Source organism: Hyla sarda, chromosome 10, assembly GCF_029499605.1.
Source record: "Hyla sarda isolate aHylSar1 chromosome 10, aHylSar1.hap1, whole genome shotgun sequence".
Lineage (NCBI taxonomy): Eukaryota > Metazoa > Chordata > Amphibia > Anura > Hylidae > Hyla > Hyla sarda.
The window spans coordinates 12472859-12487342 of record NC_079198.1 but is presented as its reverse complement, the minus strand read 5'-3'; the positions used below and the strand labels follow the sequence as shown (position 1 = coordinate 12487342).

The following is a 14484-nucleotide window of genomic DNA, read 5'->3' as shown; positions in this document are numbered from 1 at the left end:
TGCTCCTATATACAAGAATATAACTACTATAACACTGCTCCTATATACAAGAATATAACTACTATAATACTGCTCCTATATACAAGAATATAACTACTATAATACTGCCTCCTATATACAAGAATATAACTACTATAATACTGCTCCTATATACAAGAATATAACTACTATAATACTGCTCCTATATACAAGAATATAACTACTATAATACTGCTCCTATATACAAGAATATAACTACTATAATACTGCTCCTATATACAAGAATATAACTACTATATGTCTATGGACCTAAACCTTTTCACCACTTGAGAAACTATTTGCTGCTCAGTGTTGCGGACACAGTTGAATAGCTGTTATGGTATAAAAGCAAACTGTCCCTTTCCTGGAGCTGATGGTGGTTGCCAAACCTTATGAAATCACCTTCTTATTTTTCACCTGAGTGTCAAGGAGGCGGAGCTTCTTTGCTTAAGTGTCACAGCCTGGAACACCTCCTTACTCACTCTCACCTCCCAGACCCTCCTTGATTGACTTGCAGAACTTTGTACATAGATAAGAAGGGGCGTGATGGCGAGGGCATGCGAGAATTTGTGCCGGGCTGTGGCATTTGAGCACCATGACTCCTCCTCCCTGACACTTAGCTGTTCATTTATAAGATGTTAGATGCCCTCTCACCTTTCACACACAGACAGGATCCAAGAAGACACAATCCAAAGACTGATGGTCAGTATGAGCAGGACCCGGCCCGGACAAGTATTCATCAGGATCTTTATGACAAACTGGTACTGAAACTTGATCTTGTTTAGGGCCCCGATGCTCCTGTAGGAGGCGTCTACCAGCATCCTGCTATGAAGCAGCACAGTCCGGGGCAACAGGTACACACGTAGGAACATCAGGATAGACAGGAATATGTCAACTTGTGAGAGGGAGACCATGGAAAGCTTTCCTTCACACTGCTGCTCATAGGGGAATGGGTGGATGGCACAAACCAAAATTTCAAGAAAAATCCATGCCGACTTCCTAGCATTCACGGCGATGCGCCAGTGCACCAAGGAATTGTCCGTCATGAAGAGCTGAGGAGAAGACGACATAAAACATTGTGTTAGCTCGTGTCTTACAAGGCTCAGTTGTATAAGAATTAAAGGGGTATTCCAACTTCAGGTAATAAAAAATGCTGCCGAAGCATAAAGCATCCTTACCAATCTTCCCCATTTCTTAAAGGGGTACTCTGCCCCTAGACATCCTATCCCCTATTCTTTGGATAGGGGATAAGATGTCTGATTGCGACCCCCGCAATCTCCCTGGTGCACCATGCGTTCGTTTAGAGCGTCTGGTGCAGCACCGGAGGCTCATGACGTCACAGCCACACCCCGCTTGTGACGTCTCGACCACACCCCCTCAATGCAAGTCTATTGGAGGGGTTGTGACCGACCAATGACTTTAATTGAGGGGGCGTGGCAGTGACATCCCAAGCAGGGCGTAACTGTGACGTCAAGACCTTCCGCCCAGCATCGCCAGTCATCCAGCACAGAGTGAGGTTCGCTCCGTGCACTGGATGTCTGGGGTGCCGCAGCCAAGATCGCGGGGATCCCGCCACTGAGGATAGGGGATAAGATGTCTAAAGGTGAAGTACCCCTTTAAACCACCAAAAATGTATTTGTTTTGGAGGTCTTAGCCTTGTACTTTCTCATTGAGATGTTGCTCAGTACTACAATTCCCAGAAACCTTATTTTCAGCCTACGGTTGCCGGATCCGGCTCGGGGAGGGGGAAACCGTGCACTGCCGAACCTCAGCCGGACCGGCGTTGAAATGCATCTTCTTTAAGGAGCTGAGCGGTGACTCCGGTCGGCTCATTTTTGACCCGTATGCAGTTCTGACCGGACCTAAAACCGTAGTATACTACGTTTCAGCCACGCCTCCTGAGACAGATAATGATGCTGCGTCACGGAAGAGAGAAGTCGGGGAGCTGCTGAGACAACACCGCACTGACAAAGAAAGGACTACACAACATCCTGTCTGAGGTGAATCACACAAAGTCATACTGAAGTGAGTACAATTTGTGATATTTTGAGGTGACGGTCTTAATTAAATACGAATTTCTGATACCGGAATACCCCTTTAATTGTGTTCATACCATAGAGGCAGCTGCTCTGGGACCTATAGAAAGAGGGGCCCTGCTGCGGATGGAGCGTTGCTTGGTTCCCAATAGGTAGAAGGCGACTAATCAAGTCCCTGTCCGCTTCTAACTGCTTCTGAAAAAGTTTAATATGAATGCCAAGCACACAGATAGACCATAGGTGCGGTCAACGTATCTTCCCAGCAACCGGTAAATACGTTGTGGTGGAGCCACCCAACTGGTTTAGATTGTGCCAATAAACCTGGCGCGGGGTTTGCCTAAACACAGAGGTCATGACACACCTAGAATAATAGCTCTCCTGCCAAAATATCCTTCTTTACAGAAAAAGAAGGCAAAAAATGACTACAAAGCGACGGCGATCTGAGTCACCGGGATGGGCGCATGACTGGGGGAAACCGTTAATGTCTCACACATGGCTGTCTCATCGCCCTGTAAATGTCATGTATTTTTATATCAAAGAAGAATGATCTGGAATGTATTTAGAAAGAATTTAAAGGGGTATTCCGGGTTTATACATCTTATCCCCTATGCAAAGGATAGGGGATAAGATGTATGATCGCAGGGGTCCCGCCGCTGGGGACCTCCGTGATCTCTGTGCAGCCCCCGGTATTCTGTGCCAGGCGCTGCCTCCGAGACGGGGACGTGATATCACGGCCACTCCCCCTAGGGATGTCACACCACGCCTCCATTCATGTTTTTGGGAGGGGGCGTGACGACCATCACGCCCCCTCCCATAGACATGAATGGAGGGGCGTGGCCGTGATGTCACATCCCCGTCTCGGAGGCAGCGCCCTACACAGAATGCCGGGGACTGCACCGAGATCGCAGGGGTTTCCAGCGGCGGGACCCCTGCGATCATACATCTTATCCCCTATCCTTTGCATAGGGGATAAGATGTATAAACCCAGAATACCCCTTTAAGAAATAACCACTTTCAACAGCTGTGGATATAGGGGGCGCTATACAGTCCACTCTATACAGTGGTCCCTCAAGTTACAATATTAATTGGTTCCAGGATGGCCATTGTATGTTGAAACCATTGTATGTTGCGACCAGAACTCTATGGAAACCTGGTAATTGGTTCTGAAGACCCAAAATGTCATCCAAAAATAGGAAAAAGTGAGGATTAAAGAAAACTAAGTAGATAACTAATATAGATAAAGCAAATCCTTACATATAAAAGTAATAAAGATCTGCTGGGAGCTGTAATTACTGTCTATGTCAGTGTTTCCCAAGCAGGGAGCCTCCAGCTGTTGGAAAACTACAACTCCCAGCATGCCCGGACAGCCAAAGGCTGTCCGGGCATGATGGGAGTTGTAGTTTTGCAACAGCTGGGGGCACCCTGCTTGGGAAACACTGGTCTATGTAGAGGACAGGAGCTTCTTTGGGGTCCTGTACTGAACATGCAATGTCCTAAAAAAGTAACATGGAACCGCCCTCACCTGGTGTCCGAAGGAGCAGATAACTCTGGTACAGGTAAAGAGTACAGAACATGTAATACCTCCCTGTACTGTAGGGGGCGCAATCAGACACCAGTCAGTGCATACACTTCAGTAATACAGGTAAAGAGTACAGAACATGTAATACCTTCCTGTACTGTAGGGGGTGCTACCAGACACCAGTCAGTGCATACACTTCAGTAATACAGGTAAAGAGTACAGAACATGTAATACCTCCCTGTACTGTAGGGGTGCTACCGGACACCAGTCAGTGCATACACATCAGTAATACAGGTAAAGAGTACAGAACATGTAATACCTCCCTGTACTGTAGGGGTGCTACCGGACACCAGTCAGTGCATACACATCAGTAATACAGGTAAAGAGTACAGACCATGTAATACCTCCCTGTACTGTAGGAGGCGCTACCAGACACCGGTCAGTGCATACACTTCAGTAATACAGGTAAAGAGTACAGAACATATAATACCTCCCTGTACTGTAGGGGGTGCTACCAGACACCAGTCAGTGCATACACTTCAGTAATACAGGTAAAGAGTACAGAACATGTAATACCTCCCTGTACTGTAGGGGGCGCTACCAGACACCAGTCAGTGCCTACACTTCAGTAATACAGGTAAAGAGTACAGAACATGTAATACCTTCCTGTACTGTAGGGGGTGCTACCAGACACCAGTCAGTGCATACACTTCAGTAATACAAGTAAAGAGTACAGAACATGTAATACCTCCCTGTACTGTAGGGGGTGCTACCAGACACCAATCAGTGCATACACTTCAGTAATACAGGTAAAGAGTACAGAACATGTAATACCTCCCTGTACTGTAGGGGTGCTACCGGACACCAGTCAGTGCATACACATCAGTAATACAGGTAAAGAGTACAGACCATGTAATACCTCCCTGTACTGTAGGGGTGCTACCGGACACCAGTCAGTGCATACACATCAGTAATACAGGTAAAGAGTACAGACCATGTAATACCTCCCTGTACTGTAGGAGGCGCTACCAGACACCGGTCAGTGCATACACTTCAGTAATACAGGTAAAGAGTACAGAACATATAATACCTCCCTGTACTGTAGGGGGTGCTACCAGACACCAGTCAGTGCATACACTTCAGTAATACAGGTAAAGAGTACAGAACATGTAATACCTCCCTGTACTGTAGGGGGCGCTACCAGACACCAGTCAGTGCCTACACTTCAGTAATACAGGTAAAGAGTACAGAACATGTAATACCTTCCTGTACTGTAGGGGGTGCTACCAGACACCAGTCAGTGCATACACTTCAGTAATACAAGTAAAGAGTACAGAACATGTAATACCTCCCTGTACTGTAGGGGGTGCTACCAGACACCAATCAGTGCATACACTTCAGTAATACAGGTAAAGAGTACAGAACATATAATACCTCCCTGTACTGTAGGGGGTGCTACCAGACACCAGTCAGTGCATACACTTCAGTAATATAGGTAAAGAGTACAGAACATGTAATACCTCCCTGTACTGTAGGGGGCGCTACCAGACACCAGTCACTGCATACACTTCAGTAATACAGGTAAAGAGTACAGAACATGTAATATCTCCCTGTACTGTAGGGGGTGCTACCAGACACCAGTCAGTGCATACACTTCAGTAATACAGGTAAAGAGTACAGAACATGTAATACCTCCCTGTACTGTAGGGGGCGCTACCAGACACCAGTCAGTGCCTACACTTCAGTAATACAGGTAAAGAGTACAGAACATGTAATACCTTCCTGTACTGTAGGGGGTGCTACCAGACACCAGTCAGTGCATACACTTCAGTAATACAAGTAAAGAGTACAGAACATGTAATACCTCCCTGTACTGTAGGGGGTGCTACCAGACACCAATCAGTGCATACACTTCAGTAATACAGGTAAAGAGTACAGAACATGTAATACCTCCCTGTACTGTAGGGGTGCTACCGGACACCAGTCAGTGCATACACATCAGTAATACAGGTAAAGAGTACAGACCATGTAATACCTCCCTGTACTGTAGGGGTGCTACCGGACACCAGTCAGTGCATACACATCAGTAATACAGGTAAAGAGTACAGACCATGTAATACCTCCCTGTACTGTAGGAGGCGCTACCAGACACCGGTCAGTGCATACACTTCAGTAATACAGGTAAAGAGTACAGAACATATAATACCTCCCTGTACTGTAGGGGGTGCTACCAGACACCAGTCAGTGCATACACTTCAGTAATACAGGTAAAGAGTACAGAACATGTAATACCTCCCTGTACTGTAGGGGGCGCTACCAGACACCAGTCAGTGCCTACACTTCAGTAATACAGGTAAAGAGTACAGAACATGTAATACCTTCCTGTACTGTAGGGGGTGCTACCAGACACCAGTCAGTGCATACACTTCAGTAATACAAGTAAAGAGTACAGAACATGTAATACCTCCCTGTACTGTAGGGGGTGCTACCAGACACCAATCAGTGCATACACTTCAGTAATACAGGTAAAGAGTACAGAACATATAATACCTCCCTGTACTGTAGGGGGTGCTACCAGACACCAGTCAGTGCATACACTTCAGTAATATAGGTAAAGAGTACAGAACATGTAATACCTCCCTGTACTGTAGGGGGCGCTACCAGACACCAGTCACTGCATACACTTCAGTAATACAGGTAAAGAGTACAGAACATGTAATATCTCCCTGTACTGTAGGGGGTGCTACCAGACACCAGTCAGTGCATACACTTCAGTAATACAGGTAAAGAGTACAGAACATGTAATACCTCCCTGTACTGTAGCGGGCGCTACCAGACACCAGTCACTGCATACGCTTCAGGAAAACAAGGGTTTTACCAGTAAAATGTCCATTCTGATCGATCAGTTCTTCCGGCTCTTGACACGTCTCACAGATCTGGACTGTCTGTACATTGTATGTTGAGTCTAGTTTCAACTTACAATGATCCACAAAAGACCATTGTATGTTGAAACTATTGTATGTTGAGGCCATTGTAAGTTGAGGGATCACTGTATCTCTGTCTATTGCTGCAAGAAAAAGTCAACGTGGAATGATCTGGATTCCTGCAGTGATTACTAATAACATTTGGTCTGATTGTTCTCACAAATATAGACAAACCCAATGTAGTCAAACAAATAGCACACAAACAGTAGGTACAGCTCATGTCTTTTATTGAACACATTGAGTAAACATCATCAGTGCAGGGAGAAAATGTAAGTGAGCTCTTGAATTTAAAAGGGGTATTCCAGGAATTATTTATTTTCTTGACTTTGCTACGGGGCTGTAAAGTTAGTGTAGTTCACAATATAGTGTCTGTACCTGTGTGTGACGGTTTTCTCCCAATTCTTACGTGATTCCCCCTCCCCAATATTTATTTTTAACAGCACAGAAAATTACTCAGGTCCCGGGTTTTCCAGGTTGCAGTGCGTCGAGACATGACATCAATAGTCAGGTGACTGTATGTGCAGTCTGTACATTCCCTGCACTAAGAATGTTTACTATTAGAGATGAGCGAACTTACAGTATTTTGATTGGTCACGAACTTCTCGGCTCACCGTTTGCGGACTTTAGCATAAATTAGTTCAGCTTTCAGGTGCTCTGGTTGGCTGGAAAAGATGGATACAGTCCTAGGAGAGAGTCTCCTAGGACTGTATCCACCTTTTCCAGCCAACCAGAGCACCTGAAAGCTGAACTAATTTATCCAGGAAAAGGCATCAACTGCCGAGCCGAGAAGTTCGTGACGAATCAAATTTACTGGAAGTTTGCTCATCTCTATTTACTATCTATCTCATATCTATCTATCTATCTATCTATCTGTCTATCTCATATCTATCTATCTATCTCATATCTATCACATATCTATCTATCTCATATCTATCTATATATCTACCAAAGAATAAGTTGGCCAGCACTATTTATTCCAAACTATTGTAAAAACCTGGCCTGCAGGTGCAAGCTGATGGGCTAAATATACAGCAACAGGAGAATACAGCAGCACACTAGGTGCCTTGGATGTTTCAGACCTTGCATGCCTGCTGTACTGTTCACACAGAGGCATATTCACAGTGTAGGGTCCGTCCCAGAATGAGGTCACCTTACCGTGGTGGGACGGTCCACGCTATTTGGCACCAAATTTGCAAGCTAAGTACCTCATATTTCATAGTTTCATATCTTCATTTATTGTACTACAGCTGTATAGCTTTTCATGTTCTATCTATATACTCATGTTTTATCTATATACTCATGTTTTATCTATATCTTTGTGCTAGCAGTGCGCTGCTGTATTCTCCTGTTGCTATCTATATATCTATCTATCTAGGGCCATATACATGAGTGGGCACCTTTCCTACATGTAGCTGCTTTAAGGGAATGGAAGGTCCAGGTCCTAGTTGGATAGAAGCCAATGTTAGCTTTTTCTCCAGTGACCTGATGTGAACCCTTATGAAGAGTAAAATGTTATGTACCAGGAATCGGCATAGGCTTATGTTGACACTTGGGTGACGGAGCCACAGTGGGCACCCCCCACCCTCAACATGTGTATGAGGGGGATCCTCCATTCTTATGGGCCCTCCAGGCCCTTGGGGCGGGGGTCAACATCTGTCCCTGCCTGTGATTAAACAGATAAAGGCTTAATTTAGCCATAAATATCAGAAAACGTCTTCGGCCCTCTCCCCACTACCCCGTAACTCTTCCACTTCACCTCTTCCTGTGTCAACAGCTCCGATACTACTATAACAAATATGGATCCCAATCACAAGATCTCCTTGTCTTCTCTTCCTCCATGAATATAACACCAGAACTGCAGTGAAGACTGACACAGGGGGATGTAATGCTGGAAATCTATGTAGAACCGTTTGCCGTTCAGGGTCTATGGAAATCTGGCTACCAGTTCACAGACATTTTGGGGGGGGACTGAACTTAAAACAAGGACACTTCTTATTATTATTTATATAAAAGCCATATGTGATGGCCTGGGGGAGGTGTAGGGTATGGGGAGTGTAGCTGTGCGGTAGTTAAAGGGTGCATGTTAACCCCTGCTATTCGTGACGCCAGGGTGAGGGCTCCTCAGTAATGCTTGTCCTACCGCCACCCATCCCAAGAGCGATAGGGAGGTAGATAATAATAGAATGTCCACAACCGGAGAGTTTTCTGAAACAGTTATAACTTTTACTGAAGATTTTCTGCAAGCTTCATAAACGGAACAGTCTCTATGCATACAACTGCTTTCTTTGGAGATTGACAAAGGTTGGGACTTTAGTAATTTAGAGTCTTTAGGTATTATGTGCTGTTCCACTGGATTTAGGGGATTGGTTGCTGTCCAGTAGTCACGCTAGCTTTAGCAGGGGTAGTTTAGAACTCACGGTTTTAGTTCAGCTGAGGCTGGTAGGTTTTTCAGGCCTAGTGTGCCTTTGCAAGTTGCGCAGATCCGTCCTGCTAGTCCGGTATCCACGAGAGCAGCAACCCAAGAGAGCGATAATTGGCTCCAGCTCCCTTATATGGGCAGGGGCTGGACTAGCGCTAATTGGTCCATACTTGTGTCAATCACCATTACAAAGACTTGTGGGCAACACGTGACCCAAGGACCTCCTAAGGTCCTCCAACATACCATAGAGGAGATTAACATGGTCACATGACCAAAGGTCCTGTGACGCTAAACGAGGTAAGTACTATACATTATATAAGATATGTACTATTATTAAATATATACATATATTAACATTAGACAATTAGACTTAAGAAGAGGTGACTAGGGGCTGTCCCACCTGAGGGACCCTACCTGAGCGTAGTTACTCTGACTTTGGGGACCTCTACACTAGGTACCGTATGTAATACGGTACCGGGACACCACACATATAAGATATGATGGCAGACTGCCCAGGGCTCAAGCCCCGTTTCTAGTCAACCTGTGCACGTCCCTGTCTGTACCCCAGGACCGACATAACCGAGGACCGGTTGAATAGGATATTATAAGACGCACTTTTCCTAGAGACACCGGTCAGTTTTCAGCCGCCGCAGACGCGCACTTTTCCATCCGCCCACTAATAGGGGACACGTTATATATATTTCTTCAAAAGCCGCAGAACTCCATCTGATCCTCTGCCCTGTTATTTGGCAGTCTCCATTTCTAGCAGCGAGGACTTGGCAGCGCCGGGAGCTGTCTGTGCCCCACCTGCTAAGCACACAAAGTCACTCCAGTTAATGGCTCACTCACATCCGGCTTCGTAATGACTGCGAGGACTGTGCGAAGCGGTCGGATTAACTCCACGTGCCTGCGGTGGAGATGATCTAGATCTGCACAAATATCCACAGATGTCGCTTTATAAAGCACAAAGCCGGCCTGGCAGCCAGTAGATGACCTAAGTGTAGCTGTGGTCTCCAATCTGAGGACCTCCAGCTGTTGCAAAACTACAGCTCCCAGCATGCCCGGACAGCCAACGGCTGTCCGGGCATGCTGGGAGTCGTAGTTTTGCAACATCTACGGGGGTCTACAGTTTGTAGACCACCGAAGTACAGGATAGGCATAGGGCTTACTAAATCTATAACACATGCCGGTACACAACATATAGAAGTGTAAATCTACATAAAACATCAAATAACTCTCTAAATACAGAACTTTTGCACTTGTCTTGAGTAACATATGTGTGGTAACGGGGTGTGATGAGGGCAGATGTTGTTACCCTAGTGGCAGATGGCATAAACCTCTGTAGCATACAGCTGCTAAAAAGTACTGGAAGGGTAAAGATTTTTTTTTTTTTATAGAAGTCATTTACAAATCTGTTTAACTTTCTGGCACCAGTTGATTTAAAAAAAATAATGTTTTCCACCGGAGTACCCCTTTAAAGACTTAATAACCTGCAGAACATCGCATGTAGTCTACGTCATTTATTATTAAATTTTTTGGACTGTGCGGCTATTTTTGCATTTTTCGGAGACAAGCCGGCTGCTGTTTCTTCGGTTTTGAGAACATCTGAAATCAATCGATCCTCGGGAAGGTTGCCCACGTCTTATGGATGGTGTGAGAGAGTATTATAATAGTCCTATGAGGGTTTTGAGAGAATTGATCCCCCCCCCCCTTCCAATTTTAGGAGGAGACGGACACGATACCCTCTTAAGACACGAAGTGGATAGAGGAGTGTGAGCCGCCAGAATATTAGGTCTGAATGATCGAATTCTATAAAGGGATTATTTTGTCTCCACCGTTCCCTCGCTACGTATATTGGTACTGTTGTTTAAATATTCACAACAACCCAATCTACATCATAACATATTTAAAGTATACCTGTCAATAGAATATAAACTTTTTAGTTTTGATCGGTCAGGGTCTGGGTGCTCACACCACCATTGATCTCTAAAATGAGCCAGTTATGCTCTCTTCCAGGGCCAGCTCTGCCTATAGGCAAAATAGGCAGCTGCCTAGAGCGCCCTCTTGATGAGGGCGCCACTCTGCCCGTCAGAAGAAAGTTAGACAGCCACTATCTGAACCACTCTCTCAACCAGCTCAGCCAGCAGCACCGGTGTCAAGAGTTGGACTCCCAATGATCAGATATGGATGACCTATCCTAAGAAGGGGCCTTCAATAAAAACAAAAAAAAAGTTGAGAAAAACCTGATAAATACCCTCCTATCAGGGGCGGATCCAGAGTTTAGTCTCGAGAGGGGCACTATCAGAGTATCGTGCGGTGGTCGACACGCTCCCTCTTATAGATTTGCATTGAGTCGGCGTGGCGTGATGTCACAAGGGGCGTGGCTGTGACATCACAACCCCAGCAGCCTGCACTCAAGAGTTCGGAACAAAATGTTCCAAATGCTGGGACAGTGGAATTCCCCTTTAAGTACGCAGCATAGTTCCCCCACACTAGGTAGGTTGCATAGCTCCCCCACACTTGGTTGCCAGCATAGTTCCCCCCACATAAGGTTGTCAGCATAGTTCCCCCCACATTAGGTTGGCAGTATAGTACCCCCACATTAGGTTGTAGTCCCCCCCCCCCCCACATTAGGTTGTATTCCCCCCCCCCACATTAGGTTGTAGTTCCCCAACATTAGGTTGGCAGTATAGTTCCACCCACATTAGGTTGGCAGTATAGTTCCCCCCACATTATGTCGGCAGTATAGTTCCCCACATTAGATTGGCAATATAGTACCCCCACATTAGGTTGTAGTCCCCCCCCACATTAGGTTGTAGTTCCCCAACATTAGGTTGGCAGTATAGTTCCCCCCACATTAGGTGCAGTATATTCCCCCCACATTATGTTGGCAGTATAGTTCCCCACATTAGATTGGCAGTATAGTACCCCCACATTAGGTTGTAGTTCCCCCCCCCACATTAGGGTGTAGTTCCCCCACATTAGGTTGGCAGTGTAGTTCCCCCCCCCCCCCCCACATTAGGTTGGCAGTATAGTTCCCCCCACATTATGTTGGCAGTATAGTTCCCCACATTAGATTGGCAGTAAAGTTACCCCACATCAGGTTGTAGTCCCCCCCCCACATTAGGTTGGCAGTATAGTTCCCCGCACATTAGGTTGGCAGTATAGTTCCCCCCCACATTAGGTTGGCAGTATAGTTCCCCCACATTAGGTTGGCAGTACAGTTCCCCACATTAGGTTGGCAGTATAGTTCCCCACATTAGATTGGCAGTATAGTTACCCCACATTAGGTTGTAGTTCCCCCACATTAGGTTGTAGTTCCCCCACATTAGGTTGGCAGTATAGTTCCCCCCCACATTAGGTTGGCAGTATAGTTCCCCCACATTAGGTTGTAGTTCCCCCACATTAGATTGGCAGTATAGTTCCCCGCACATTAGGTTGGCAGTATAGTTCCCCCACATTAGGTTGGCAGTATAGTTCCCCCCACACTTGATAGGCAGTGGCCCCCACAGACATACAGCCCTCTAGCGATATACAGTGTATGGCTGGAGGTTGTATGTCTGTGTACTGCCCCACTTCGGTGCTCCGACGACCGCTCTTCCTGTCCGTGATCATGATCTACTGCTATGGCCTATAGGCCATAGTAGCAGGTCCCGGGACCAGAGAAGCGGTGGTCGGAGTATCAAAGATGACGTGCCGCTGGTAACTTACCATGCGCGCGTCCTCCTCCTCGCTGCTCCGCTCTTACTATGGGCACACGCACAGGACGTCCGGCAGTCCCTGCGTTTTTAAAGTTAAAGCGGGGCCGCAAAAAGGTAACCGGGACATCCTTGTGTCCCGAAAAGATCTTTCACTATAGACCAATCTTTCCCAACCTGGGCGCCTCCAGCTGGTGCCAAAGGCTGTCCGGGCATCCTGGGAGTCATAGTTTTGCAACAGCCTAAGGCACACTGGTTAGGAGGGACCGTTGTAGGCTCCCATAGCAGCCCCAAGAGTAGGGACAGGATTGCACTTGCCCTCACCCGCTTTAAATGCTCGGCCAGGATCTCATGGAAAACATTGGTGTTTGTTGGTGGAAAGAATCATTTTTCTTCATCGCCCTTTGATAGGGGAGGGGTTAATGACGAGGTTCTTCATTCCTTTGCCATAAGCGAGTCTATTAATCGTCAGAAAGTCAATATAGAACCTTGACTCGGGGCCAGTTCCTTAAGTACCTCGATAATTGTGCGCAAATATACCGAGCAGGGCTCCTGGCACGGCCGCCCGCTCCGGTCTCCAAACATAATAGGACACTTCATTTTTCACGGTCTGTATAGGGTCTTAGCGCGACGTAGATAGAACGAAAAAGCTACACTGTAACAATAGCAGTAAGGTCGGCTGCCAAAGAAAACAAGCAGAGAATTCAATGCACTTTCTTTGGCCCGGTCGCACGAATCCGAAACGGTGTTAATTGCCTATTTTACTTTCGCTGGGAATTTTTTTTTTCTTCGCAGATTACTTTTCCGACCAAATTAAAAGGTCATTGACTTTGATGGATGTTTCAGAGGGAACAGGTTGTGCAAACACTTGAATGCATCGAAGGAACGCTCCAGACATGACTGATAGACTGTGTTATGCATAGGGTAGGGTCTGGGGGGCGGAGCATGGCACCTAATTTCTCTTTTTTGCATTCTTTGAATTCCTGTGTTAAGCTCCACCCTCTCAGTGTTAAGCTCCACCCTCTCCGAAGTGTCCCTATAAAGTGCAACTCCAGCAATATGCATATGATAGCTGGATGTAATATCTCCAAATGATTCAGTTTTTTCTTCCATTAGGTCAGTGTTTCCTAACCAGGGTGCCTCCAGCTGTTGCAAAACTACAACTCCCAGCATGCCCAGACAGCCTTCGGCTGTCCGGGCATGCTGGGAGTTGTAGTTTTGCAAAAGCTGGAGGCACTCTGGTTGGAAAACCCTGCATTAGGTCATCCAAATTTATATATGACTACCCTTGCTCTGATTAGGAGCATTTGCATGGGACAAGATAATTAAAGGGGAACTCCGGTGGAAAACATTTATATATATTTTTTTTTTTTTTATTATTATTTTTTTTTAAATCAACTGGTGCCAGAAAGTTAAACAGATTTGTAAATTACTTTGATTAAAAAATCTTAATCCTTCCAGTACTGATTAGCTGCTGAATACTACAGAGGAAATTATTTTCTTTTAGGAACACAGAGTTCTCTGCTGACATCACAAGCACAGTGCTCTCTGCTGACACCTCTGTCCATTTTAGGAACTTTCCAGAGCAGCATATGTTTGCTATGGGGATTTTCTCCAACTCTGGACAGTTCTTAAAATGGACAGAGGTGTCAGCAGAGAGCACTGTGCTCATGATGTCAGCAGAGAGCTCTGTCTTCCAAAAAGAAAATAATTTCCTCTGTAGTATTCAGCAGCTAATAAGTACTGGAAGGATTAAGATTTTTTTTTTAGAAGTAATTTACAAATCTGTTTAACTTTCTGGCACCAGTTG

General features: G+C 45.8%; 1 protein-coding gene across 1 annotated transcript in view; it reads right to left on the bottom strand.

Annotated features, from left to right (window-relative positions):
* Window positions 1-14484, bottom strand: part of KCNN4 (potassium calcium-activated channel subfamily N member 4) — an 81190-nt gene that overhangs the window by 16295 nt on the left and 50411 nt on the right. The window contains exon 3 of the mRNA XM_056542551.1: window positions 673-1070. Coding sequence (XP_056398526.1) covers window positions 673-1070 — 398 coding nt within the window. The remainder of the gene's footprint in view (window positions 1-672; window positions 1071-14484) is intronic.